Source organism: Pantherophis guttatus, chromosome 3 (genome assembly GCF_059756535.1).
Source record: "Pantherophis guttatus breed Tessera chromosome 3, ASM5975653v1, whole genome shotgun sequence".
Lineage (NCBI taxonomy): Eukaryota > Metazoa > Chordata > Lepidosauria > Squamata > Colubridae > Pantherophis > Pantherophis guttatus.
The window spans coordinates 182,022,493-182,050,359 of NC_142065.1; the positions used below are offsets into that span (position 1 = coordinate 182,022,493).

The 27,867-nt window shown below is 36.6% G+C and overlaps 1 protein-coding gene across 1 annotated transcript in view; it reads left to right on the plus strand.

Annotated features, from left to right (window-relative positions):
- The first annotated feature begins 16,333 nt into the window (after window positions 1-16,333).
- LOC117672907 (uncharacterized) overlaps window positions 16,334-27,867 on the plus strand; it is a 127,320-nt gene continuing 115,786 nt past the window's right edge. The window contains exons 1-2 of the mRNA XM_087888848.1: window positions 16,334-16,452; window positions 17,388-17,575. Of these exons, the coding sequence (XP_087744974.1) occupies window positions 16,334-16,452; window positions 17,388-17,575 (307 nt within the window). The remainder of the gene's footprint in view (window positions 16,453-17,387; window positions 17,576-27,867) is intronic.

The window sequence follows — 27,867 nt, forward strand, 5'->3', positions numbered from 1 at the left end:
CAAAATGATGGCATGGAGGAAAAAACTGTCTTTGTGTCTGGTTGTTTCGGCATGCAATGCCCTGTAGTGGCATCCTGAGGTAAGGAGTTGAAACAATTTATGTCCAGGATGTGACAGAGATATTTTCTCAGCCTTCTTTCTTAGTTTATTTTATTTTTTTATTTTATTTTATTGTTTATATTTATATACCGCCCTTCTCCCGAAGGACTCGGGGTGGTGAACAGCCAACAGATAAAACTCAAGAAATACAAAATTTAAAAACAGTATTAAAATCCAATTAAATTAATTTGGCCCACAATTAAAAACACCCCTGTATTAAGACCCATAATTAAACAATTTAAAAATTTAAAAGAATTTAAAAGAGTTAGGCCAGCTCGGCTTGCTGGAATAAAAACATCTTTAGGGAACAGAGAAAGGTACGACGATCCAGGATCCGCCATATCTCCAGGGGCAGCTCATTCCAGAGGGTAGGTGTCCCCATGCAGTAAACAGGTCCTCCGTGGAAGCTAGTTGCAGTTGTTTTTTCTGAAGTCTTAACTATCCATTGACTGTTTAGTTCCTGTCCTGTTTAGTTGCTGTACCAAACCAGACAGTTATAGAAGTTCAAATATTAATATTTGTAATATTAATATTAACAAATATTAAAAGCCAAATTGCAAATGGTTCCACTTGGGAAAGAAAAATCAAAGACAACAAAATAATTTGAAGTGGTATCTTAAACAATTTATGGTACTTATAATGCTAAGTGAACTGTTCGGATCAATGTCCGTGTTGCTGGTCTCAACTGAGTATCATGAGGACTACCTGTATTTAGACAATATCAAGAGACACGTCATTTCAAAGTCACGGTAGTAATAATTCCATCTATTTTTCTTTGTAAGATCCTACCTTGTGTATTGGTACTTTATTATAAGAAGGACCAAGTGGAATTGAAATAGTTTCAGAAAACGGCAACCAAGATGATCAGGGAATTACAATCAAGTCCTACAAATAAGGATGGAAGGAAATGGGAATGTTTAGCCTTTTAAAGAGGAGAATGGTGAGGCTATGCCATAGCACTTTTCAAATACCTGAAGGAAATCAGGGCCTGATCTCTCTTGTTCAAGAGTACAGGGCACAAAATAAAAACTAAAATCTACAGAAAGGCAGGTGCCAATTAAAATGGTAGAAAAATGTTCTAATAGTAAGAACAATTCAACAGTGGAACCAATTATCTAGAAAGGTAGTGCACCTTCCTTCATTGGATGTGTCCAAGTGTAGGTTAGGGAGCCATCTGTCTTAGATGCTTTAAATTCAATTCCTGAATTAGGCAGGAGGTTGGACTTAGCCTAAATATGTCAGGCTTCACACCAGTGCTTTGCAGTAAATCACACATTTCCAGATACTTAACCCATAGTTTAGCTCTTGGCTGGATGTGATAAAAGACTTCCAGGCATGACTCAGCTAATGTAGAATCGTTATTAGAGAAAGTAATGAAGCTTTAAGGTATTTTTTTTTTTTACTGTAGAGCAAGAATTCATAGCCTTCATATAGCAGTGCTCTAGCATTTATACTCTGAAGTTCCTTTCTTGTGCCTTTCCAAGATAACAAATGCATGGTAGTTTCTTGAATAGTCATGGGTGGTTGAAATAGGTTTCTATAACAGTCCTCTTTAGCCTGGGTATCACTGGTTCCTCCCTCTAAGCTTTAGCCTTTGCAGAATGCTAAAGAAGTCCTTGAAAAGTCTGTATTTAGGATACTTCTCTATCAAAGCCCTTTATTAAATTTATTTTTTACATTTACATTCATTTATAGATATCCATGTGTAAATATACACATATACATAAATACTGGCATTGGGATGGAAATAGTCCTGCTTTAGGCAGAAAGCCAGCTGGGTGACTTTGAGCCAACCACTTTCTTTTAGCTCTAGGAAGTAGGCAATGGCTAATGACTTCTGAAAAAAAGAAAGAAAAGAAAACTGCAGGGACTTATCCAGGCAGTCCTTGAGAATTGGACATGATTGAACAGAAGAAGAAAAAGAATCTTTGTTAATGATGACATATTCATTGAATATCTGAAATTACAGTGGTACTGAATGAGTGATATCTACAATCAGTCCTCAAAGTTCTGGTTGCCCCAGCATTCACATGGTCATGTCACATAAATGCAAACCAGTTATTAAGTGGCGTAATAATTGGCTCACACTTATGACATTTGCAGTATTCCATGGTCATTTTAGAATTGCCATTTCTGACCTTTCCTGCTAGCTTCCCACAAGCAAAGTCATTGGGGAAGCCATCAGAGAATGGTGTTCCTATAAGTTGCTCACTCACACATTTTTTTCCCCTGAGAAGCCTAGCTACAGACTATGACACTCTGAAGATCATATTTGTGCACTCATAGCAACATCCTACCTAGAGAAGACACCTATGCACCCTCCCTCCGGCCTTGCTGTGGTTGTTGCATTGCAGCAGCTTTTTACCCACCCACAGGCCTACTTATGAACCACGTAAAACATGCACCTTATTACTGGCTTCCCCATTGACCTTTCTTATTGGAAACTGGCTGGTAGTTGAGAGAAGGTCCTCACTTAATGACCCATGATCCTTGCTTAATGATGGCAATGGGGATTGCTGAAATTTATTTATTAATTAAATTTATATAGCTAAATTTCTCACCAAAGGCAACTCTGGGATTACCATCAGTTAGTGATGTGGTAATGTGATATTGCACTTTACTTAGTGATGGAAATTCTGGTCCCAATTACCATTGTTAAGCAAGGACTATCTTATGTTGTGTTTGTGTATGCACTGTATGTGTGTACATTCATACATTCACACCATGGATGGGTTCTACTTACCTTTACTAGCAGTTTGCAACGGGATTCCATGCGCACGCTTGCTTCCCTTGTGTGTGCGCTCTGCTTCTGCGCATGCGCAGATCGCCGATGATGACATCGGGGCAGTTGGTGGGGCCTCCCACTGCTTTTACTACTGGTTCTTGCAAACTGGTCCGAACCAGGGGCAGCCTACCACTGATTCACACACAAATAGAGAAACAGAGAGATAGATTTATCCATGACATAGTATAACATAGATTCAGATAGATCCATGTGTGGTATATCCTTGAAAGAAAAAGAATGAATAAGATATCCTTGTATCTTAGCATTGTGTGTCTCACTGTTAAAGGCTTTAACATTCAACACTGTAATCATTCCACCAATTCTCATAAAATGCTTGTCTGCAAGAACACTTTCATTCTGCTTTTAGTCATCTGAGTGTGGGTTCAATCCTTTGGTGGTTACTAGGAAGAGTAGTGTTGAAACTCTTCCTAGAAATTCGTGTTAATACCTTGTGTATGGGGCTTTAGATTGCTCCTGAAGAAGACTCTAATTCATAGTTTAGCAGCTTAATTTCTCACTGATTTAATTAAATGAGACTATATCTTACACATTTTTAGTGCTAGATGTGAAGTTTAATATGATGAAATCAGGGGTGGGTTCTACTTACCTTTACTACCAGTTTGCAACAGGGCCATGTGAATGCGCTCGCGCTCTTCTGCACATACGCAGAAGCATTTTGATGACATCAGGGTCAATGGGCGGAGCCTCCCACCAATTTTACTACCGGTTCTATAGAACTGGTGCGAAACGGGGGCAACCCACCACTGGATGAAATGTAGGTGAAACAGGAATAATAGACAAAAGTTATACAATATTTTAGCTTTTCTAAATGCTTAACATATAACTTATAGATGCATAGTAATATATCACCTGATCTCATGTGGTTTATTTGCTTTCAACAATTTCTGGTAAATATTTTAATTGCTTTTGAACAGATAAATAATATGCCATTTGACTTCATTGACTTGTTTTCTTCTATTGTGGTGATTCTATAGTTTTTGCTTAATTTTCTTATTTTATATTGCCTTGAGGCCAAATGTTGATAAACCAGGGTTGAAATTTTATAGATAAATACCCTGTTTCCCCAAAAATAAGACATCCCCTGATAATAAGCCCAATCAGACTTTTGAGAGCATGCGCTAAAATAAACCTTCCCTTGAAAATAAGTCCTCCCTGAAAATATTTAAACACAAAGCTAGAAATCAGGTAAGATGGCAAGAGGAGCCCCATCTTCCTCCATGCACCCCAAAATAATAAGACCTCCCTAAAAATAAGGCCAAGTGATTATTTCGGGGTTCAAAAAAAATATAAGATAGAGTCTTATTTTCAGGAAACACAGTAGCTATATTTTCCAATGTGTCTGTTCTTGCACCATTGTTGAATTCTGCACATTTTTAAAAAAATTGTTAAGCTGAACCTTAATCTTTTTTTGTTTTAAGTGTACAGCTGAAAGCAGCAAAACATATAGCTATAGTGGCTGCCTGCGTATCATCAGAAAAGGAATGTTTTGGCATAAAATTTACATATACCGATTTATGTATTATTATGTAATGATGCATTAGAAAATTAGCAATAAATACTATAATTTAAACACATCACATCATGGAGGTCACCAAATGATCTGTTATGCTGTCTACTGAAGATAACTTCAAGACCTCTGGATTTATTTTTCTGCTTTAGCTTTGAGCCAATTTGGATAAACAATTGTTCTGGTCTTTTATAGCAGTGGATCTGAGAAGCTAGATGTTGTTGACTACATTCAGGCCCACTAGAAAGTCAGTGATAAGAATTGGCAAGATCTAGAGAGCCACAGGTACCTCCATCCCCACTACAGAAATTCCAATAGAGAGGGGTTTTCTGTATAGCCGGACACATGGCTACCTTTTATTCAGCCATCACATCTTTTTCTGTATAGCACTACCAGAAGCATATGATTTCACTCAAATTAACTGTCCCAACTGATGATGTATTTCTAATGTGTCCTCCACCCAATTCCAAACACTGTGGTTACCCTTGATTTACAGCACATGACAGGCCCTTCTTTTTATACTGGGATCAGCAAAAAAGTGTTTGTTCATTTATTTTGTTTGTATGCAATTATAGCTAAAAACAAATGTGGTCGCTTTGACATTCCAAGTAGCTATTTTGAAACCAGCATTTAGATGTTCTATCCATTATGCAACTTAATTATGTAGTAAAATAGTGCAGGATTATGGTCAGAGTGCATATGATATGGCTGCAGTACTCAGTTAATTTATGAGTTCTCTAAAATTGTGGATATTTGTGGATAATTTTAGGACTTCAGACATGAAAACATGGTGCCAAACATAAGTTTTCTTCTTTTGTGGTTGCAAGAAATCAAAGTATGTTTTGCATTTGTGTTAAGCATCTGAAGTCACAGCTTGCATCCAAGGATAATATGAATCATTTCTTTCCCCATTAATTATAAGTTACTGTGAAAGGGAACATTTTGGCATACAAAGTGAAGAAGCCTGTCGAAGATAAACAATGCATGTTTATATAAAAAAACTCCTCAATAAAATGGTATAATAGGTAAATATATATTGAATTGCAGTTTCAACCAGTTTCATTCAGGACCTTTCTCTGTTTTTAAAAAACAATGCTATGAGGAAAAAATACTTGAGTTATTTTGAAAACAATATAAACAAGCCCGGAGCTAATATAATTTCTTATGCATGGAAGATGCTAAATACATTGGCCTTAAGGAAAAGTAATAACAAATCATGATTAGCTTTAATGTAATTATTCTAAAAAAAAAGTATTCCTACTTCACATGATTTCTGCTCCTTGGTGCACTTAATTTCAGAATGCTATGTAGTCAGTAAAGAGATTTGCCAGTTAAAAGTACTGTGGTAAAATCAATCTTGTTTTATACAGTGTTTGATTATGTGCTTCATTTTTTTTAGCAATGTTTCTTTTTTAAAAAAGGAACTCTAATGTTTCAAAATTTCTGAATTAAAAAAAATTAGTGACCAAGGAAAATGTACAGTTAGTGAATAACACTAATTTAAAATGCCAGGTAGCCTAAAACATACTACAGTTGTTTTTGTCTTTACAGCTGGGGAAGCAAAAGTGATAATTATGTGAATTGTGGATTTTCTAACATGCAATAAATATATGCAGGTGTGTAAAATGGAGAATCTATCATCAATGACGGAGAAGCCTTCGCAGGTTAAAATGACAATCTGGCCAAATTTAGAATTTCCTTTTTCTCCAAGCACTGAAGAGACTCGCTTGAAAGTCAGTATGGAAATACTGAAATGATTTGTGGTTTGTGTGTTATGCATCTGCAATACTTTCTTTGTATTTGGCTTGATATACTTAATGTATACATTTAAGCCTAAATCTGAGTCGGTCTTATCCCCTTCATCTGCAGTTGTAAGATTCCTATTATTGATTGCTGATTTTATTTTACTGAATGTATTCTGTTTCATAGTTCGACTCAGTAGCGTACAACGAATATTTTTTTTGCCAGATTTTTTTTTTTGTTTTTTTTAACTGTTTCACCACTTGAATTTAAGATATGTTCTTGGTCTTAGGGAAAATTATGTTTTAAGATCTCAGCATGAAACAGTAAGCCATGCAACCCAGGAATGCTATTCAGCAGGTTCTGACAGGTTCTGGAGAGAACCGGTAGTGGAAATTTTGAGTGTTCGGAGAACTGGCAAATACCACCTCTGGCTGGCCCCAGAGTGGGGTGGGAATGGAGATTTTGCAGTATCCTTCCTCTGGAGTGGGATGGGAATGGAGGTTTTGCAGTATCCTTCCCCTGCCACGCCCACCAAGCCACGCCCACCAAGTCACAGCACGCCCACCAACCACATCCACAGAACCGGTAGTAAAAAAATTTGAATTCCATCACTGGTGCAACCCAATCATGCTCACATTACTTAGAAATCATATATGCAGAATATAGTAGGAAATACTCTTAAGTAAATGTGCTTAGGATTTCTATCCAGCTATACTTCATGGAAAATAGAAGGGAAACTATCCTGAATGTTAGGTTTAAGGAATCTTGAGATATACTGTTTTTGTATTTTTTTTTATCATTTATTTGTAAAAGAAGAGAAGAACCACAATACTATTGACAGTTTCATTGCACTAGTGTACATAATGCATCAAAAAATGCATTGATTTTTAATGAGCTATTTCTTGAAACTTTTTTTCATTGATGAGAAATATATTCTGTATCATTTTCTGCTAATATAGTTACTTTAAAGACATATAGCTATGATTATTGTAAAATGTATTGGCTTGATCAAGGACGATGGACAATGTGAAGATCATGTAATTAACCATTTATTAACAACAGCTGGGCTAGCTGCCTATATGAAGGCGGGACCACGGGCCAGCGGGGTCTTCCCATTCCCTGGGCTTACTCTTAGGGGACATTGGCCGAGACTCTTGACAAGGGCGGCAAGTGGCCACCCAGTCAGTGATACATTGATCAAGAGTAGGCCACCAGAGATAGGCTCTAGCTAGAGCCTTCATTTGGACTATTCCTGGATATCCGGAATGCAATGATTTTAACACAGAATCCCGTAAAGATTTTGGAATCACCACCCTGTGTCCCCACAGTAAACAACCCCCCATGGTAGATAATTCCGTTTTACGGATAGTGTACGGTTTCCACTTCATGTCCACGGGCACTTGTGGCCACCCCCTTAGCACCCAGTCCATGACTGTGGAGATCTCTGGATCGTGGGTTGAAACTCGAGCGATGTCAGCCGCTGTCAAAACGAAAGGTGAGTCTTCAATCATCAGGACTGACGAGGCGGGAGCTGGGTCAGAGAGCAATGTTGGCATGGGGCACCGGCTGAGGGCGTCAGCATGGGCCAGATTCTTGCCTGGCACGTACAGGAGCATGTAGTCATAGGCGGATAAAAACACAGACCACCTGATGAATCTTGGGGATAGGAATTGTGGAGTTTGACGATCAGCTGCTAGTAGACCAAGCAGAGGCTTATGATCTATCACTAGTATAAAAGGTCGACCATATAGGTAATGATGAAACCACTTGACTCCAGCTACCAATGCTAGAGCCTCCTTGTCTAGCTGTGAATAATTTCGCTCCGCTGAAGCCAAAGTCCAAGAGAAAAATGTAACGGGGGCTTCATGGCCATCAGGGAAACGGTGATTTAAGACTGCTCCCACCCCATAAAGAGAAGCATCACACGCTAGCACGAGGGGTAGGGACTCGCAGTAGTGAGCGAGGACAGAGTTTGAAACGAGTATACGTTTGACATTAGTAAATGCAGCGGCTGCAGTTGAATGCCAGTTCCAACATGTCCCCCGGTTCAGCAAACGATGCAAAGGTTCCGCAATAGATGCCTTGTGTGGTATGAAAATTGCATAAAAGTTTAAAAGGCCTAAGAAGGCTTGAAGTTTGGCCTTGTTGGTGGGAGCAGGAGCATGTAAAATAGCGTTTGTCTTAGACTCTGTAGGGCGTATACCCTTACCATCAATTAGGAAACCCAAAACTCAATTTTGGAAGCAACTACAATACATTTGCTTCACTTAACTTTGAGCCCCACTCTCTGGAATTTGGTTAAAACTGATCTGAGTCTTTTAAGGAGTTCGGTGGTGCTGGTGGCCGATACTAATACGTCGTCAAAGTATGGTACAACCCCAGGACGTAAACGCTCCATCATGCTCTGGAAGATTCCCAGGGCGACTGAAACCCCAAATTGGAGGCGGCGGCAACAGAAAACACCCCGGTGTGTCACTATAGTTTGTGCGTCCACTGTTTGGTCATCCACAGGCAGTTGTTGATATGCCTGTGCTAAGTCTAATTTAGCAAATACAGAGCCACTACCCAAGGAGTGCAACAAATGTTGCACAACAGGAACGGGGTATGCATGCACCTGTAATGCATGATTAATTGTTGCTCGGTAATCTGCGCAGATGTGCACTGAACCATCCGCCTTCATGGCAATAACAATGGGGGTCTCCCATGGTGCGTACTCAACAGGCTCCAGGATACATTGTGCTATTAATTTGTCAAGTTCAGCATCCACCTTTGGTCACAATGCAAACGGTACTCTTCGCGGCTTAAGGCGGCGAGGCTGCATTTGAGGGTTGAGACTGAACGAAATTGGTTGTCCGGTGTATTTTCCTAATTCCTCGGAGAAAACTGAGGGGAATTCATTACATAACATGTCCAGTTCAGATGATAAGATGGCATTAACCCCTTGTATAGTTAGACCTAATGCATCAAACCAATTAAGGCCCAACAGGCTGAGGAATTTTCCTTCCACAATGACTAGTGATAATAATCCACCAAACTTCTTAAATTGTACTCGGAATGTGCCACTTCTGACAATCGGAATGTTGGCTCCTTGGCAATCTTTTAGCAGGAGATGGCAGGGGTCTAGTTGTCGTTTAGCCAGTTTCGGAACTAGTCATTTAACTGTACTCCATGACACCAAGGATGTAGCGGAGCCGGAATCAACTTCCATGGTGCACGGTTTCTGTTTGATGAATACTGTAAGACGAATCTTCTGCTGGTTCAACATATTTGGTGGTGTTACTAAATTCACATTAGAAGAAGATCGTTGGTTACTATTACGAACTTTAGACGGATTAGGACGATATTGTCGGTCCCCATCCTGCGGCACATGTGATTCGAACTGTGGCTGAGGGGCTCTGCATACTCTGGTGAGATGACCTTTGTGGCCGCAGTGGCGGCACTCTGCATTTTTAAAATGGCAATTAGTGCGCAGGTGATTTCCTCTGCAGCTGAAACATGCGTTCGGCCCCCTTGACATGCTGGTTGGGCCAGAGTTTTGTTTTTTAGACTCTTGAAGACGGCACACTTCAAAGTCACCATACGAATCTGACAGATTCTCATTTGTGTCATTTACAGACAAATGATGAGTCTTTTTCCATCTTAGGTGTAGTATATCCATGGGGCAACTCGGCTTGTTTTAGTCCCAATTTTGGATTACTCTGAGAGAATTTAACAAATAGCAATTTATTAGGATTTTAACATCTATTTTGTCACTTAGTGGGATTCTTGAGCTTGATAAGATTTACAAAGCCATTTTATGTCAGGCAGATTTCTGGACAAGCACACTTTGCCAAATGTAATCTCTCCCTTTTTGCTGTTTTTATGGTTTTTCAGTACAGAAAATCCTCACATGCATGAGTAAGATGTTGAAAAATGTTTGTGGATTATCAGAACTTTTTTTTTTTTTTTGCAATTTGAGGGTATTTATTCTTCACCTGTATCCAGAATTCATCAAGAACCACTTTCATATACTTTAATTTCAAATTAGGATTATTATGTCCATTAATTCCTCCTATTCTGTGAGAGACTAAGCTAGGGTTCTTTTGATGTTATTTAAGTTAAAAGATTTCTAAAAAGTAAGTTTCAGTGATTAAATTTAGAAATTAGTTCTGAATTTTATTTCCCAGTACCCTAAGATGTTTGGCAGTACTGATGTAATGATATAATAAATAATTACAGTAACGTTTGGGAACTTTCTCATATTGCCCTTCCTTACTTTACATTTCAAATTCTGACTTTATCACTCATACTATTCTATTTGACAGTCATGTTTTGTCTTGTATTTAGGGGTTTACTTCATTTCATATTGTTTCTGCCCATCCAATAAGATTAAATAGATGGGAGTCTCTTTTGGTCCTTTCACTCGGTATCATTTTCAGAGAACTTGAGATGAATAATAGAATAACAGAGTTGGATCTTGGAAGGCTTCTAGTCTAACCCCCTGCTTAAATAGGAGACCCTTTGAGATACATGGTTATCCAGTCTGTACTTAAAAGCCTCCAGTGTTGGAGCATCCACAACTTTTGGAGGCAAGTCATTCCACTGTATAATTGTTCTAACTGTCAGGAAATTTCGTCTTATTTCCAGGTTGGTTCTCTCCTTGATTAGTTTCCATCCATCACTTCTTGTCTTTCCTTTGGTGCTTTGGAGAATAGGTTGACCACAGGGGTGAAATTCATTTACCTTTCCCTACCAGCTTGCAAATGTGAGCATGCGCTGGCACGCTGCGCTCATGCACACCTCCGCCACGCATGTGCAGAACCTTCAGTGCATGCACAGAGGGTAAAAAAAGGGATGTGATGACGTCTGGGTGGGTGGGTGGAGCCTCCCGCTGCCAGTGCTACCAGATCGCACGATCCAGATAGATCCGGCTGAATTTCACCACTGGTTGACCACCTCTTCTTTGTGGCAGCCCCTCAAATACTGGAACATTGCTATCATATCACCCCTAGTTCTTCTTTTCATTAAACTAAATTAGGAGTTCCCAACCGGAGCTGCGAGACGATATTCCAGGGGGTGCGAAAACTTGGGTTTAGAAGTTTCAAAACTATACTGCATATGCATAATTATATGCATATAATTATTTACTTTTGTAAGGGGTGCGAGAATATATCAGGAGCGTTCTAGGGGTGCAGGGTATAGAAAAGATTGGGAACCTCTGGACTGGACATACTCAATTTCTGCAACCGTTCTTCATACCTTTTAACCTCCAATCACCTAATCATCTTTGTTACTCTTCTCTGCATCTTTTCAATTGCTGTCTTTCTCCTTGGGAATATATTCTCTCCCAAATAGAAGAGGCCTTACTGGATTTTAGAAAAGTTATTAAAACCTGGCTCCTTCATCAAGATTTAGCGACAAATGCATTATTTCTTTGGATATGGTATTCTATTCGAATTGAGTTGTTTATTCTGCTTGGCACAGAATTATAAGTTGTTTGTTACTTCTTTTCTTTTTATGTACATTTTAAACTTCACTTTATGGGATAAGATATGTGAACCACTCAGTGTAAATTATGATTGGGGCAGTGTATAAGCTTGATAAAATAAAATAACCTTGCAGACTGAAAAGTGTCTGCCACAAAAATTCTTTTTATTGCTCAGGAGTAAATAAAACAAGCATCTCATTTGCTAATTCATATAAGAACACTTCCTTTCCACAACTGTTGGAGTTACACTGTGAAGCTGATTTGTTCTCATTCTTCATTAAGTTTAGTTTGCCATTTTCATGATATTGTCCAGCAGTTTTCAACTCATGGGCAACTGTTTTTGTAATCAATACTTAGCAATGCATTTTTATAATATTATTGTTTACTTTTCTCATTAACAGTATAAATCCTTTTGATGATCTAACTACAGAAGAAGCATAGTCCATGCTAGTTTCAGTCACTACACAGAATTTCAGGACAAACCAATTGTTTCCAAATAGTTTGTTATTGTTTCCTCAATTTTTTTAATATAAAACTGTTCTACTATTTTATAATCTGTGTGAAACATGAATTCCTATAATTAAACTTTCCTCCAATATTTATTGATTAAACTATTTGAATTACATATCACTTTTTGGTTTGATTTGCTGAAATACAAATATTTTCTTCAGTATTAATTCATATATCATGAATTCATCAGCTACTAATACTAAAAGAGGAATTTTGTTTTTACTTTTTCTTATTCTTCACTCCAAAATATTTAGATTTACAATGGCACTACAAGAATAATTGGCTCTGCAATTGTATGAAGTTCTATAGTCTTAGGTATTGATTCTGCTGGCTTCTTGAGTTTGACATATTATCATATTGTGTTTAAAGCCTTCTTTCTATGATATAAAAGTATCTCACAGTGGGAACTAGATTTATCAGCAACATGACAAAAACATCAAAAGAAGTGTCTTTAGCTTCAATACACTGCTCCATTGGCCAATTTATCATCAGAAATGATACACAATGGAGTAGGGTTAAATTATTTGCCACACTAAGTGATTACTATTCCTAAGAAACTGTCCAATAATTTATTTTTCCTAGTTTTTGTAATCACCATAGTATGGCTTATCGTTCCACAGTTTTTTAAACCTCTCAACCATATCCCTACTTTGCCAGTCTTTATTACTGTCACCTTCACCTGGGTTCCTATCAATGAGGTGAGGAACTTCAAAGCAATTTCTGATGTTCCCCTTGAAAATGATAGGTATGTGGTCAAACTTATATCACTGAAACTGGTTGATTTTCTTTCTTTCTTTCTTTCTTTCTTTCTTTCTTTCTTTCTTTCTTTCTTTCTTTCTTTCTTTCTTTCTTTCTTTCTTTTTGCTTATCTTTAATTGGAAGTTGCACATAAGCAGTTCATGATACTTCCCATTGTCAGTCCTTGGTCACATCTTTACTTTTATAACTAAATATCCAGAAATTGTTTGGTCATTCTCCAACTTCATTTCAGTTTTTTAGGCCCTACAGTCCAACAAAATTTTCATCATTATTTTCAACTTTGACATTCTGGACTCCAACTACAAATAGCATAAATTGTTTTCATGTTCTTTTAGTTTGAAACTGAACTAACTGTAAAGTTCATCAGCTTCTTTTTCTGCATAAGTAGTTGGAGCATAAGCTTAGACAATCAAAGATTAATGGACTACTCGTTAAATCTGATTGATATTATTCAGTCATTGATTACATTGTAGCCAAGTGCTATCTTAGTTATATCCTTCCTGACTATGGAAGCAACATTCTTCCTTTTTTTTCCCATGTTTCTTTGTGTTTTGAGTAATAGACAATATGACTGTCTGATTGAAAGTGTCCAATCCAAACATATTTCAATTCACTGATGCCTTAGATACAATTTAGTGCATGGAAATATCAGCAACTAAATGTCTCTGAGGCTTTAATATAGTCAAATTTTAAACACCATTAGGATTCCAAAAGATCCTTGGCTCTTTCTTAGTAGCCCATTGAGTGGCATCCAACCTCAGGAGTCCGTCATTAGGAACTATGTTGTTAACTCCTTTCATATTGTCTAAACATGTGATTTGGGCTATTTTCAATTGTTTTCCCACATCGTATGAAATCATGTCTTTATTATTATTATTCAAGTCTTCTAGGAAGATGCCACCAGCATCTTCCTATTTTGTGCTACCCAATATAGGTCCTGCTTGCTTTAGCTGAACTCCTGGAATGACCTTATTGCCTTTAATTTTCCTGCTGGGATTATGGCAAATTGTAGAGCTGGTTCACAACCTGTTTGGAACTGGGCTACACAAGCAGCAGGTGAATACATTCATACGCAAAGCTTCATTTGTGCGAGCAGCGGGTGCATGCATCTGCCATTTGCACAAATGGATCTGCATGCACATGTATTCACCTGCTGCTGCTCACACAGAATGATCCACTCTCCACCACACTGCTGCTGCTAGTCCGTAGAACTGGAAAGGTTGGGAACTGCTCTTGTAGAGGACATAGGGCAGGGGTGAAATTCAGCAGGTTCTGACAGGTTCTGGAGAACCGGTAGCAGAAATTTTGAGTAGTTTGGAGAACTGGAAAACACCACCTCTGGTGGTGGGGTGGGATTGGAGGCTTTGCAATATCCTTCCCCCAAGAGTGGGGTGGGAATGGAGATTTTACAGTATCCTTCCCCTGCCACACCAAGCCACACCATGCCCACCAAGCCACACCATGCCCACCAAGCCACGCCCACAGAACAGGTAGTAAAAAAAGTGAATTTCACCACTGGCATAGGGGGTGCCCTGAAAGACAAGATGAAAGCTGCTACTGAGGCCACAGTTAGAATTTGGCTAAGAAACTAACTGGAGAAAATAATGGCAAATAAAGAACTACAATTCAGTTCAGTCAGCAAGAATGTTACATTTTTCAAGGGTAAGGGAATGTTGAATATCCAGGTCTGCTGGTAGTGTGGGGTGTTTAGTATATAATGTGTAGAAATTATACTTCTGCCTCCAAGAGAGCTTGGTGTCCTTCAAAGTTGACAAGTAGGTAATGTGATTCAAAATTCTTCTGATCAATAGATTTTTATTATGCAAATTTTAGGGTAAAAAAATCAGATATTGCCTTCTATCCACATTAAATCTAATAAATTAATAAAGCTAGTTTTTTTTCATCAAGTTCATTTACTGTCAGTTTAGTGAACAAAATTTATGCAGTTATCAAATTACTGCAAATAACATGTAATCTTTTTCCAATCTCACTTTGAAAAAAAAAGAGACTCAGAAAAACTTGGAGTTGAAGATGAATGGATAAACTGACAAAGAAATCAGATATTTTTCTCTTCCTTTCATCATGTTTCTATTGTAAAATAATGTGTAATGACTGTAGGATGATGCATGCCATTTTGATAAGATTCAAAATGGCCTTTCAAATTTCTTATTCAAAAATATTACAAAATTAACACTCAAGATAAGATTTTGGTCTTTTGAAATGTATGGGAGTGATATTTTCATGCAAAACTGGTACCAACAAATTCTTCTGCCAAGAAGGATTTTTTAATCACATCTTTGTGTACTGTCAGAAATATAAATACATCATGTTTCTACACTGCTCATATGAAAAAGAACAACATATGGTATCTGAACTTTTTTTCTTTTTGTTCTAATTGTGGGAAATGTTAAGAATCAAGTCTCTGGAATTAGAAGGCATTGCTGATCATTTATAGTCTATAACATCTGCAGAGAAAATTAGAAATAAATACTGTAAATAATTCTATTGCCCTACCACACATTATAGGGTTTATTGTTGAGAAGTATCCAAAAGGTTCAGCTTTTGTGTTTTCCGTGCACAATTTATTTATAATTCTAAAATAATTTGGTCCCATCTGAGGGATTTTTTCCCCCATTATGTTACATCTTCAGCAGGGGTGGGTTCTACTTACCTTTACTACTAGTTTGCATCGCACCCGCACCTGCTCGCTCTTCTGCGCATATGCGTAGATCACCTATGAGGATATCCGGGTCAGTGGGCAGAACCTCCCGCCGGTTTTACTACCGGTTCTTGCAAACTGGTCCGAACCGGGGGCAACCCACCACTGATCTTCAGGAATTTTTTTTTGTAAATATGTCCACTTCAAAATGTATTTGATTGTATCTCAGCTATTAGACATATTCCATTGTATGAGCTTTATACAGCAGTATGTGATATAAGTAGTATTTTGACTCTGATCTTTTACTTTTGAACATTCATTTTTACTTCCATAACAATATGTTAAAGGGTTTTGTGTACCTGTCCATTTTCATAAGAGAACTAATTCACTTAGGCAAAATTATTTTTCATAATTACAAATAATCAAATAATTATATATAATAACCATTAAACGTAGATTGTATAAATTAAGTTTTAACAAAATGTCCATCCATTGACCTTTGAGGAGAATATCAAACAGTTTTGTACCATTGCTATTAAACAAATCATTAACTAATGTAGCTTTCTTTTTCAAACTGTTCTTTTAAATTAGTATGAGGAAGTCAACTAGTTCCTCTACCCTTTCTCATAATTACCCAGCTGGAAACAATACAGAAGAGCTGTATAGCTGGAGACTGATTTGGTTTGTTAGGAGACTTTCAGTTGAGCAGAGACCTCTTCTAGGATGCTGTCTACTGAGAACAGGGAAGGCCAGACTTCGCATTAGGAATTCTGTTCCAAAGGAATGACGAATTCTGTTCCAAAGCAGCATGCCTATGTTAGAAGAACTGACAGCAAAAAATGTGGATCTATGTTGTCTTTCAGTTTGAGACAGAGTCAAATGGCATCCCTTCAAATCCCTAGGTGAGCTCCCATTACTTGTCCCAGCTTCTGCCAACAGTTTGAAAGCATGCAAAAAATGCACGTAGAAAAATAGGGACCACCTTTGGTGGGAAGGTAACAGCATTTCATGCACCTTTGGCATTTAGTCATCCGGCCACATGACCACGGAGACGTCTTCAGACAGCGCTGGCTCTTCGGCTTTGAAATGGAGATGAGCATCTCCATCTCCATCTACAGAAACTACATCTACAGATGTAGTTTCTAATACCTTTCAGCTCCTACTTGGGGTCACTTTTCTGTATGTTTAATAGTGTGGTATCTGCAAGATCAAGTCAGACACAGGATACAATTTTGACCACAATACAGAAAAATTAGACTATAAGGAAGCCTCTATATTCAAGACAAATTTATTACCTTAAGGCCATGTAATCACTACATGTAAGATAGCATGACTGACTTGTGAAATCAGCTGTCAACTCAAAAGAGGCTGGAATCGTGCTTAAATGGTGATTTTCAACCTCAGAATTTTAATCTACTTAACCTATTTTTTTAGGTAGGTGAAGCGTAGAGATAGTATTTTATCATAGTTGAAATGTCAGTGATTTTAGGCCACATTTAACATTCTCTTAAATATACAATGTTGTCTCCGTATGTATGTATGTATGTATGTATGTATGTATGTATGTATGTACCATGTTTCCCCAAAAATAAGACGGTCTTATTTTCTTTTGAAAGCGGCCCACTCTATGGTTCCAACTCCATGTGGCTGCCCCGGCTCCCGGAAGACTTGACAGCAGGCAGTTGGCCCGACCGGCCTCTTCTCGGCTTCCAGCCGGATTTTGGAAGCCACAGAGGAAGCCATCCTCAGTGCTTGGATGGTGGTGGCAGTGGCAGCGCGGTCTCCCCATATGAGGCTGCAGCTTCCTTCATCGCCTCTCTGCCCTTGCTGCCGGAAGACTCTTTGCCCCGGCTCCTGGAAGACTTGGCAGCAGGCAGCTGGCCCGACCGGCGTCTTTTCTGTTTCCAGCGGCTTCCAGCTGGGGTTTGGAAGCTTCAGGGGAAGCCATCCTCAATGCTGATTGGGCACAATGTGGCAAGAAGAGCCGGGCGGCTGCTCTCTTGCAAGTGCAGCAGGAGTTTACAGGTGAGAGGGATGGATGGATGAATGGATGGGAGGTGGGCGAGCGCCAAGAACGCTGGGGGAAAAGAGAACGAGAGGCAGCTCCCAATCAGCTCAGCTGATCCGCGGGTCCCAATTAAGAGACCCAGCTGCCATTAGCTGATGGGGAAGGGAAGGACTGCCTCCTGTACTGGCCACGCCCATCCCTTCACTAGTGCTTATTTTCAGGGGAGGGTGTATATTTACACCCACCCCAAAAATCAGGCTTGGCCTTATTTTCGGGACATGTCCTATTTTTGGAGAAACACGGTATGTGAATATACATACATACATACATACATACATACATACATACATACATACATTTCACAACCTTTAGTATGAGCATGATCAAGAATTCAAGGTGTGTGTGTACTTTTAACATATGGAAAGTATAAAGATGGGAAAGATCATCATATGTTTTAATAAATCATCATTTCTGTGTTTTAATAAATCATCATTATCCAGAAATACCAAGACATTAGTGAGTTTCTTAACATTTTAATAAAATATGAATGCTTTTTACCTAAGATTTTTGATTACAATAATGGAATAATTTAATCATGTTAATCATACCACTAATAATTAGCACTTATTTGCTACTTTGGGAATGTTCATTTTAGACAGAAACATTTTCACTTTGGATTGTTTGATCTGCAGAATATATTATGAATTCACTATTGCTGCATTTCAAACATTTGATGTTTTAAAACAGTTTTTGTATTGTATGGCATAGCAACGAGACAGCAATACTGGAGTTTTCAACATAGGATTAATGTGGGACCTATTGGAATGCAGTTCTGTCAACATTTAATAAGAATTGATGCCCAGTCTTCATACTAGACCTATGAAAAGTTCCTGGAAAGAACATACTCATGGCTTTTACTCTGTCACTGAACGTTAATGCATCTTGGTGATATAGTTTGATATTAATGTGAATCAGAAATTCCTAATGTGTCATGCAGGGACACTACTGTATTGAACTTTCTTGGTGATCAATAACATAAGAGATAACAAAATATTGTATTTTCAATTGTTGTTTTTCTTTTGCTTCAAAATTTGAATCCTTGCAGTTCTCATAACAACAGAAGAAATGCAAGGATATAGCAATCTGCTGCAAACTTCTTTCAAGTCATACATGAATATTCAAATTCATCATTTTATCCTTAATCCCAGTAAAATAATACTGAAAATAAAAAATACACATGAACATTCAATGATTATGTTACATAAAAAGAACTATATTGGGGAGTAGTTATTTATTTATTGTTTGTCCATTATCTTAGAATATATTGTATAATATTCAAATATATTATATTATTATTATATTATATATTATTAATATAATATATTATTATTATAATATATTGTATAATATTCTAATATATATATTAGAATATATAGAATATATGATCTTAGAATACATTGGGATGAAATCTATGTTGAAATAGTCCATATGGCTTCATAAATGGCAGGCAAATCTGGTACAAATGGTGAAATCTTGAACCCTTTTATTTGCAACTGGTAGCTACTTGGTGCATCTAATAGAATTTTTTTCAACCAGAAGGTTTTCAATTAAATGAAATTTCAACTAATATAATTTCCTTAACTTATTGAGGCTTTTTTTTGTCTGAATATGGCACCCACTTAGCTTTTTGATTTGGCCAGAGCTCAAATTTCTTCATTTCTTTACCAGCAAAAATCCCTGAAGATTTTTGAGCCTGTATCTAAAAGGAACTTGGCACGTTGATAAGTCTAATAAATTTTAGAGGTAGATGTGAAAGGATGATTAAATAATAAAAATTATTTCTTCACTTGTAGCTTTTTCTTTTAACCAGGCACAGAAATTGTGTATGCCAGTATACATTGGTCCAAAGAAAAAGCTTTTTTAATGATAGTAATTTAGAAATAAATATAAGTACATTAGAGCAAGCTAAGGCTCCCATTAATTTTCTTTCCCAAGAAAGAAGCAGGATATAACCATAAAAACATCTGTTTGCTAGTGTTTTCCAGAAAGTAGAGTTAAAGGGCTATATAACCTATATAGGATAGATAGCAATTATCACTCTTGATAGCTTTATTCACTGATCTTCCATGAAAACTTCCTCAGTTAGTGAATATTGCTATACTTTCTCATAATACATTCCTCAGTGTTGTGCATCTCCGTCCATTCCTCTTCAACCAATAGCTCCAGGTTCCAATATGAAAAAGATAGAAAAACATTTTATCCACTTTTTCCGTTAATCATTACTTTTTCTACCCGAAAAAACCTCAACATTTTTTCTCTACTCATCTTGGCAATATATCCTTCTATAACAGATGTCTGTACTCCCAGCTTTGTTGTTGTCTACTCAAGTATATTTATTGATAGTGTCTATTTACTAACATAAAATGATAAAAATAACTCAACTGAAATATCATGAAATACTAGTTTAAGGCTTATGAATAAGGGTGGCTTTCTTTTCAAAGCTTATTTTTATCTCATGCTTTCCAGGTAGTTTAAGAGCAGACATAGGTTATGCAAAAGAGCAATAATAACTAGCGCTTCCACATATAGTATATTCATTAAGGCAAACGGAAATTCAGAAATGGTTAGAAAGTCTATATTATTTTATCTAAAAGTCAGAACTGTTAAGAGTTTATTACTTTGATTACATACGAAAGTAAATGTTAGAGGAATAGCCTTAAAATTTACACAATGGAAAAACCTAGTTTTGATTATTAGTCAGCTACTCAAAAGAAGAAGCAAAATAACCAAGATATTTTTTTTTCCTAGGGTTTAATCTATTTAGAAATTTTTTGATATTGGAAATAACCAGTGAATAGATTAATATGACCCAATGGTCTATTCTCTACATGTGATTTCTACATTTATTGTTTTACCATAAAGATAAGACATCATGAAGATATAATGTATAATATTCTGTGTTCTTCTTTTCTAATATTTATGGAAGGAAAGACTGCATTGGTCATATAAGAAATAATGTGTTTAGACAAACCAAAATACTGCCTGGTCTAACATCCTGTTTTCCACAGTGATCACTCATTATCCATAACCAGGACATGGACATTTTACTACAGATGGGTAAATGTGCTGTCATTTGGTTGCTAACTGGTATAAGCTGAAATAAGTATATTTCAAAAGCATAGAGGTTGTCAATGTTAGGTCACATATCAAAAGGCAGTTAAGTACTTTTCAAAGATTAAGGTGGCTTGACCCACAATTGACTAATTCCCAATTACCTATCAACATTAAAGCATGCTGTATTCCTCAAGGCAATGAATGTCAAGCCTGGAAGCCATCTTTTGTATTAGGCCTTCAGACCTGCCACGTTTACTACTGTAGGAAACTGGGAGGGGGGATTGTAGGGAGCATGGGTGATATATATTCATAATAACATTCCTTTCTCAAGAAGTCAAGGACATCTTGTCCTGCATCTAGAAGGCTGGAGCTGGGAGGCATCTCCAGTTGGGACGATGTTTGATTGGGCCATGTGATGGACTTGTGGGTGTTGGGCAGGGACTTGATCTTTCCTTTGGGTGGGGAAAACCTGGGAACTTTCAGATTTGGGTTTTCCCTGATGTGCCAATATGACATCTCTAATAAAATGTAACGTTGAGGAAACTCAAGCCTTGGAATTTTCTTTCGTTGAGGGTGTTTCTTGAAATCCTGACAATGAAATTGTGCCCTTTTAACATAAATGATGGTTTATTAAACTTAGGATGATCAAGCCACATTATTGCTTAATGTAATATGTGAACCCAGCCAAATTCACTTGTTAGAAATTCTATCCTATCACAAATGCATTCCCCAATTCTGAAGTATGGTTTGAAAACTCTAAATTTATGAACCTTAGGTGATAGCTGCATAACTCCTCACCTATTTAAATCTCAAAATACATAGTACAATGTAGTAACCAAGGAAAAACAATTTTAGTTTCTGATAGACAGTAACTTGCTATGAAGTATTTTTTTCTAAAATAAAACAACAGATAATTTGATTCCAAATTTAAGTGAAACTACAAATATATATCATTTTAAAAACTTCAGAATATGATATTTTTCATAGGCACTGGCATTAAATGAAAGTAATTAGACTTCAATATGTATTTTTAACTAAATTCAAGCAGGAAAACAGCTCCAGTATGGTGATATGATACCAAGACAATTGGGTGACTCCATGCACATTTAAAGTAATTTAAGAAATAGAGATTTTTTTGGATATTTTGATCTACTTTGAAGAGAGCAAATTAGTACTGGCACCTATAACTGCCATTCTTAATGAAATCCATATGCTGTAAATGAGGAAAGTTGCCATAAATAGTACTAGCCTGAAGTACTGTATTGCAGCATAGCAAAATATAGTAAACACTATATATTTTAAATATGCAAAGATGGGAGATAATTTTCACAGTCTTGAAGAAAAGCCAGTGGTCTGAAGATTCATGAGCTCCTGATGTGTATGATATATAGATTTCAGTGCATGAGATTGCCTCCTTTCTTGCACATTGGAGTAAAATTTCCTCTGGAGAAAGGGAAATTTCATCAGTGCTGAATGGAATTGCAAGTTCAAACGATAGTTTTCTGAATACTGCAATTATTGAATAAACCCAAACATCAGTACCATTCCAGACACTGGTTGGGCTCATGCCTCTTATTACTTCATACAATAAACTTTTGTATTTACCTGGTAGGAAGAAAAAGGCCTCCTCCTCCAATATTTAGTTGTACACGGGGTCTTGTTAGATTCACTGATATCACTTATTCATTGATAAGTTGTCAATAACAAAACAATGGGCAGGAGATGTAAATAGCTGCAGTTTTCCCTTTGGTAAATTGCAGATACAATAACTCAAGTGTTAGCCTGAAAATTGATGCTATTTGACAGGGATGAGATACCAAGTGGATTTTAATACTTAAGAAGCTTTTCCTCTATATCTTTTTCTGTGCAGCTGATTTTTCCTGGTCCCTGCATTCATCCACCATTGCTCTCCATTTCCTTCCTTCCGTGTTGGAAAAAGGAAGAGGGGTATATGTGAACACGTTTTTTAGTGTTTCTGTGAGGGAGTAGCTTGTATGAATGCCGATGAGGATCAATTAATTTTGCAAATGGGATACCTTGTTTTATAGGCAATTAATTTAATTACTAGTTATAAATTTCTTTTTGTCCTGGCTTTGTCATTTTTGGAATGTAGCTTTTGAAAGGTTTATATAGAGCCATAACTGTCTGCTTATATATTATGCAAATATGTCACAGATATATTTTCACACTTGGGGAAAATCTCCAGGATGGGTTTCAGTTAAAATTGGTACTCTTAGGTTGACAAAGTTAGGTAGCTGTTAACTATTCATTGAAAAGGTGACTTTAATTTAGGGTCATTTTTTTTCCACTTGGGTACACATGATATAAATACATGTATAAAACATTTTAACAAACATGGAACTAAGCTGGGTATATTTTGGAAAATCGGTACAAAAATTATTTGAAAGTACAATGGACTTTCTTAGGAATTAGAATCCTTGATTTTAATTCCTTCAGTTTTATTACTGGAGTTAAAATGAACAGATTGGGTAAAAAGCAATCTTTTAATGTACTAATGGTCCTCTGTATGCCTTCTCTGACATTTTTACACTTACATATCCAACAAGGATTTGAAAAGGAAAGGTTAAAAAAAAAAATCAGGAGGTACTTATTTCAGAGAGGTCTCTATGAAGATTCTAAAAAAGGTGTGTCTGGAAAGTGTGTATCTTTAGGTAGCATGTGATCGTAGGTAATTGTGTATTAGAGCATCTGAAAAATGTAAGTGTTCATTCTTCCTCCCATGATTTTCATGCCTAAGACTGTTACATACAGTTTCATCCATGCTCATACATTACAGAGGTGGTTTAATCATCCGTAAGAAATTACTAGCTTCTCTGTTCGTGAAGCATGACATTTCAATTGCACAGCCAATAAAAGAATTACACAAGGAGAGCTGAAATGATTTACTGTATAGAAAGCCACAAGACCAAGGTTACCATGGTGAGCTTACCTTTCTGTGCAAACAAGGTCAAGTGAGGGTGACCCTTCAGTGGACAACCTTCAGTTATAACATAGTAATATATTGCTCCAACAATGGTTTGTTGGTTTCCTTTTTAAATAAGTAAAAACATTTAACCATTTTTGGAAATGGAGGGAGGAAATCACAAGTCTGCATTTTCAAGGTCTGCCTATCAGCAAATAGAATATCTGTACTCCATAGATCATTGCTTATGATGACGTAACTTCCAAGGATATTTTTATGATAATCAATCAGAATTATTTATGGGCACTTAAATATATGTGTATACATAGGAGAAAGAAGGAGGTTCTAATATATTGTCTTTCATAATACATTATAAAAATTATTTCCATTTTACCTGGGACAAAGAGATCACTGATAATAATTTCTGTGTAGTTATGGCTACAGAATCCGAGAGGAGGAAATAACTACAAATGTGATTAAAATATTTGAATAAAGCAGCAGAGTAGAAATAAAAGATGTTATCTAGTGCTTCTCTGAACAATATTACTGATGCAGAAAATGAAGGCTGTTCTAATGTCTCTTGAATTCCATATACCATAGGAAAGTCCTTTGGGTTACGAATCTTGGGTTTAAAGAGAAAATCATCAAATATTTAAGATAAAAATGCAGTAACACATGCTTGCTGTCATGTGTAAATTTAATGATTGTTATGACAAGGTTTTTAAAACATTCATTGCTGGAATATTTTTATGAAAATATTCATTAATTCAAACTGACATTCATATGGGGAACTGCATTTCATACAGACAAAAATATCTCAATGCATAAGAGATCATGGTTAAGTCAGGAAGGTAGTGGTGAAATAGATAATAATCATGTTTAAATTATAAGCCATACATATTGGTGTTTTGTTATATTATGTATTAAATGTAGTGGATAAATCAAGTTGTTATAATTCTGATGTGGCCAAAAGGCAGAAAAATTGACAAGCACAAGTAGGCATGTAGATGTTATCACACTGTATAATTCAATGAGCATTTGTTTTATGTATATTACTGTACCTTCCACTAATAAAGATTGCATTTATTTATTATCCCAATTCCAAATGATAAATTCTTGAAGGATCTTTTTCTGGAAAGACATAGCAAAAATCTGAGTAATCCATTTATTTAATATCTTTATAAACAGCATTCCAATATAAGATTAGCCGTGGAACCAAAAGCATTATTGATTTCAGAAATAATTTTATAATATTGCTACATTGCAATGCTGAAATGGCTAATCTAATTCTTTTTTGTCGGAAACTCTATGCATTTAAAGCAGTGCATGAACTTGCAAAAATATGAATGCAAACAATATTTATTGCTTGTTGTTTGAAACTTCAGAAAATCCTTTTTGTATGGAATTCAAGATAAAGATACAGTAATGTTTTAAAATGGTAATCAATAGATACACCTAGGTGCTGCAGCAAGAACTAAAGTACAGCATATATTTAAAGCATATAAAACCTGTGAGAGAGTCCCTTTGCTTCTGAATAGAAATGTGGGCAGAGCATGAAGTTCTCCTCTGTTTATATAAATTCTAATTTATATGCACAAAGGTATTTTAGATATTGTGGTGTCCAGGAGACCTAAAAGGTTTTATTAGGAAAAGACAAAATTAAATAGTTTCTAGGGTGTATTATCTATCAAAATTAGAAAGTTTATTGTGGCTGGGTTGATGCTAGACTCAACGGAAAAGAAAGTTAAGTGTGTATAAACCGATATGCCTATGAAAAAAAATAATAATCCTTGACATGGAAATCCTATGAAAAGATCTCCATAAGATTACCAAATGGAATAAGAAACAAAAGTGATGCCATTGTGGGAGTTTATTACAGGCATCTACCCAGGCAGAAGAAGTGTGAATTATTCCTTTTCAAATCAACCCACAAAGTTCAAGAGGGCAGGCTATAGTAGTAATGGGAGACTTCAATTACCCTGATATCAGCTGGAAAATTAACTCGGCTAGGAGGGAGAGGTAGAACAGATTTCTTATCTCTGCTGCTGACAATTTCATTTTTCAGAGATGGAAGAAGAAACAAGGGAATCGGCTCCTTGGCCTTAGTCCTCACCAACACAGAGGGATTGGTCAATGGATTGAAGGTGTCAGACATCTTGAGGGAAACTGCCTATGTCATGTTCGAATTTAAAATACCTGAGAGAGATAAAACTGATAGTCAGTTACATATCCTGCTGATGGAGGAAGGTTGAATTTAATGAAATTAGGTGAAAGTTAGGCTTCAAGTCTTAAAAGAGAAGTCTTAAGTACAATGAACAATTTTGAAAAAAAGGAAATATTGAAAGGAAACACATAAATGATCTTATAATAAGGAAAATTGAGAAAAGTCTGAAGACATCTGCATAAATGAATAATGAGCTAACAGGTAGTTGAAGAAAGAGGGAGGGAGAGAAAGAGATCTTTAGGAAATAGAAGGAGACGTTGATAATGAAAACTGTAGGTTCAAAGCTGTAAGAATGGAGTCACAAAGGCTAACTTTCAGAGTGCAGTGAGTCTAGAGAAGAATGTAAAATATAAGAAGTGTTCTTGAGTATGTCCAAAATCTAAAAGGAGTCCTTGTGTTCATTAATTCATGATGGGGGAAAGAACAGGAAGCAGTAGCAGGAAAAAGTAAACTAGTTTAAATTCTTATTTGCATATCTTCTCTAAAAAAAGGTGGAGCTTTTTCTAACATGATCGAGAAGAGCAATAACAGAATAGCAGAGTTGGAGGGGACCTTGAAGGTCTTCTAGACTAATCTCCTGATCAAGCAGGAGACCCTATACCATTTCAGGCAAATGGCTGTCTAATCACTTTTTAAAAACCTCTAGTAGTAGAACACTCAAACTTCAGGCAAGCAATTCCACTGATTGATTGTTGTCACTGTCAAGAAATTTCTCATAAGTTCTAATTTGTACCTCTGCTTGATTAGTTTCTTTGGTCTACTTTGTCAAATGCCATACCGAAATCCAAGTATACTTTGCCCATAGCAATTCGCTTGTCCACTAATTTAGACACGTTATCAAAGAATGCATATCTTGCATGATCTGTTTTTGACAAATCCATGTTGTCTTCTAGGAAGAGCTTTGTTTGTTTCTATGTGTTTGCAGATCCACTGCTTTATCTTTTCCAGAATCTCCCCAGGTATTGATATCAGTATGATTGGTGTATAGTTTCCTGGATTCATTCTTTTTCCTTTTTTGAAGATTGGAACCACATCAGCTCTTTTCCAGTCCTCTGGTAGGTTCCCTTGTACTCCAGGATTTTTGAAAGATATGGTTCAGCGGTTCCAAGACCGTATCTGCCAGTTCCTTTAAAATCTTTACCTCCTTGCTATCTTCTCTCATTAGTAGAGTGGTCATTTTCTTAACTTTTTTCTTATTTTTTACATGTTGAAAGAAACTTTTTTTATTATTATTTTTGACATTTGTTATAAGCCTAAATTCATTCTGAGCCTTACTTTTCCTGACTTCATCTTTGCAGATTTGGGCAGTATGCTGATATTCTACTTTAGTCATGTGCTCCTCTTTCCACCTTTTATACTTGTCCTTTTTGTCTTTCAGTTTAATCAGAGTTCTTTATGCAGCCATTCAGTTTCTTCCTGGATATCTTATTTTTCTTTTTTCAGTGGTATTGTGCTAGACTGGGCTTTTATAATCTGATTTTCAGAGTTTCTCAAGCTACTTGCATTGTTTTCCCCTTGAAATTTCCAACCATGGAAACGTTCCCAGGCTCTCTCCAAGTTGGTTGAAATCAGCTCTCTGAAAATCCAAGACACTAGTTTGACTATGTTCTATTGCTTGTGCATGCATTATGTTGAATTCCAAAATTGCATGGTCATGCTCCCCCAAAATTGTCCTGTAACTTCAACCCTTCTATCATTTCATCTTTCCTAGTATGAATTAAGTCTAGTACAGCCAATCCTCTTCTTCCCTCCTGTACTTTTTGAGAGACAAAATTGTCTGCTAGGTTTGTCAGGAACCTGTTTGATTTTCAATTAGGTGTAGAGTTCATCCTCTACTTGATGCCAGGGTTGTTAAAGATTCCCATTAGTATTATGATGTGCTTCCTACACACCTTAGCTAAAATTTGTAAACAATTTTTTTTTAAATGGCAGCATTTCTTTATCATGGGAATTTGGGAAAGTTAAATTTTTACTTAATTTTTTTTGTTTACCTTCAGCCTCACTGACTATATCATAGTTCCCACCTACTATGAAAAAAGAAGTCATAG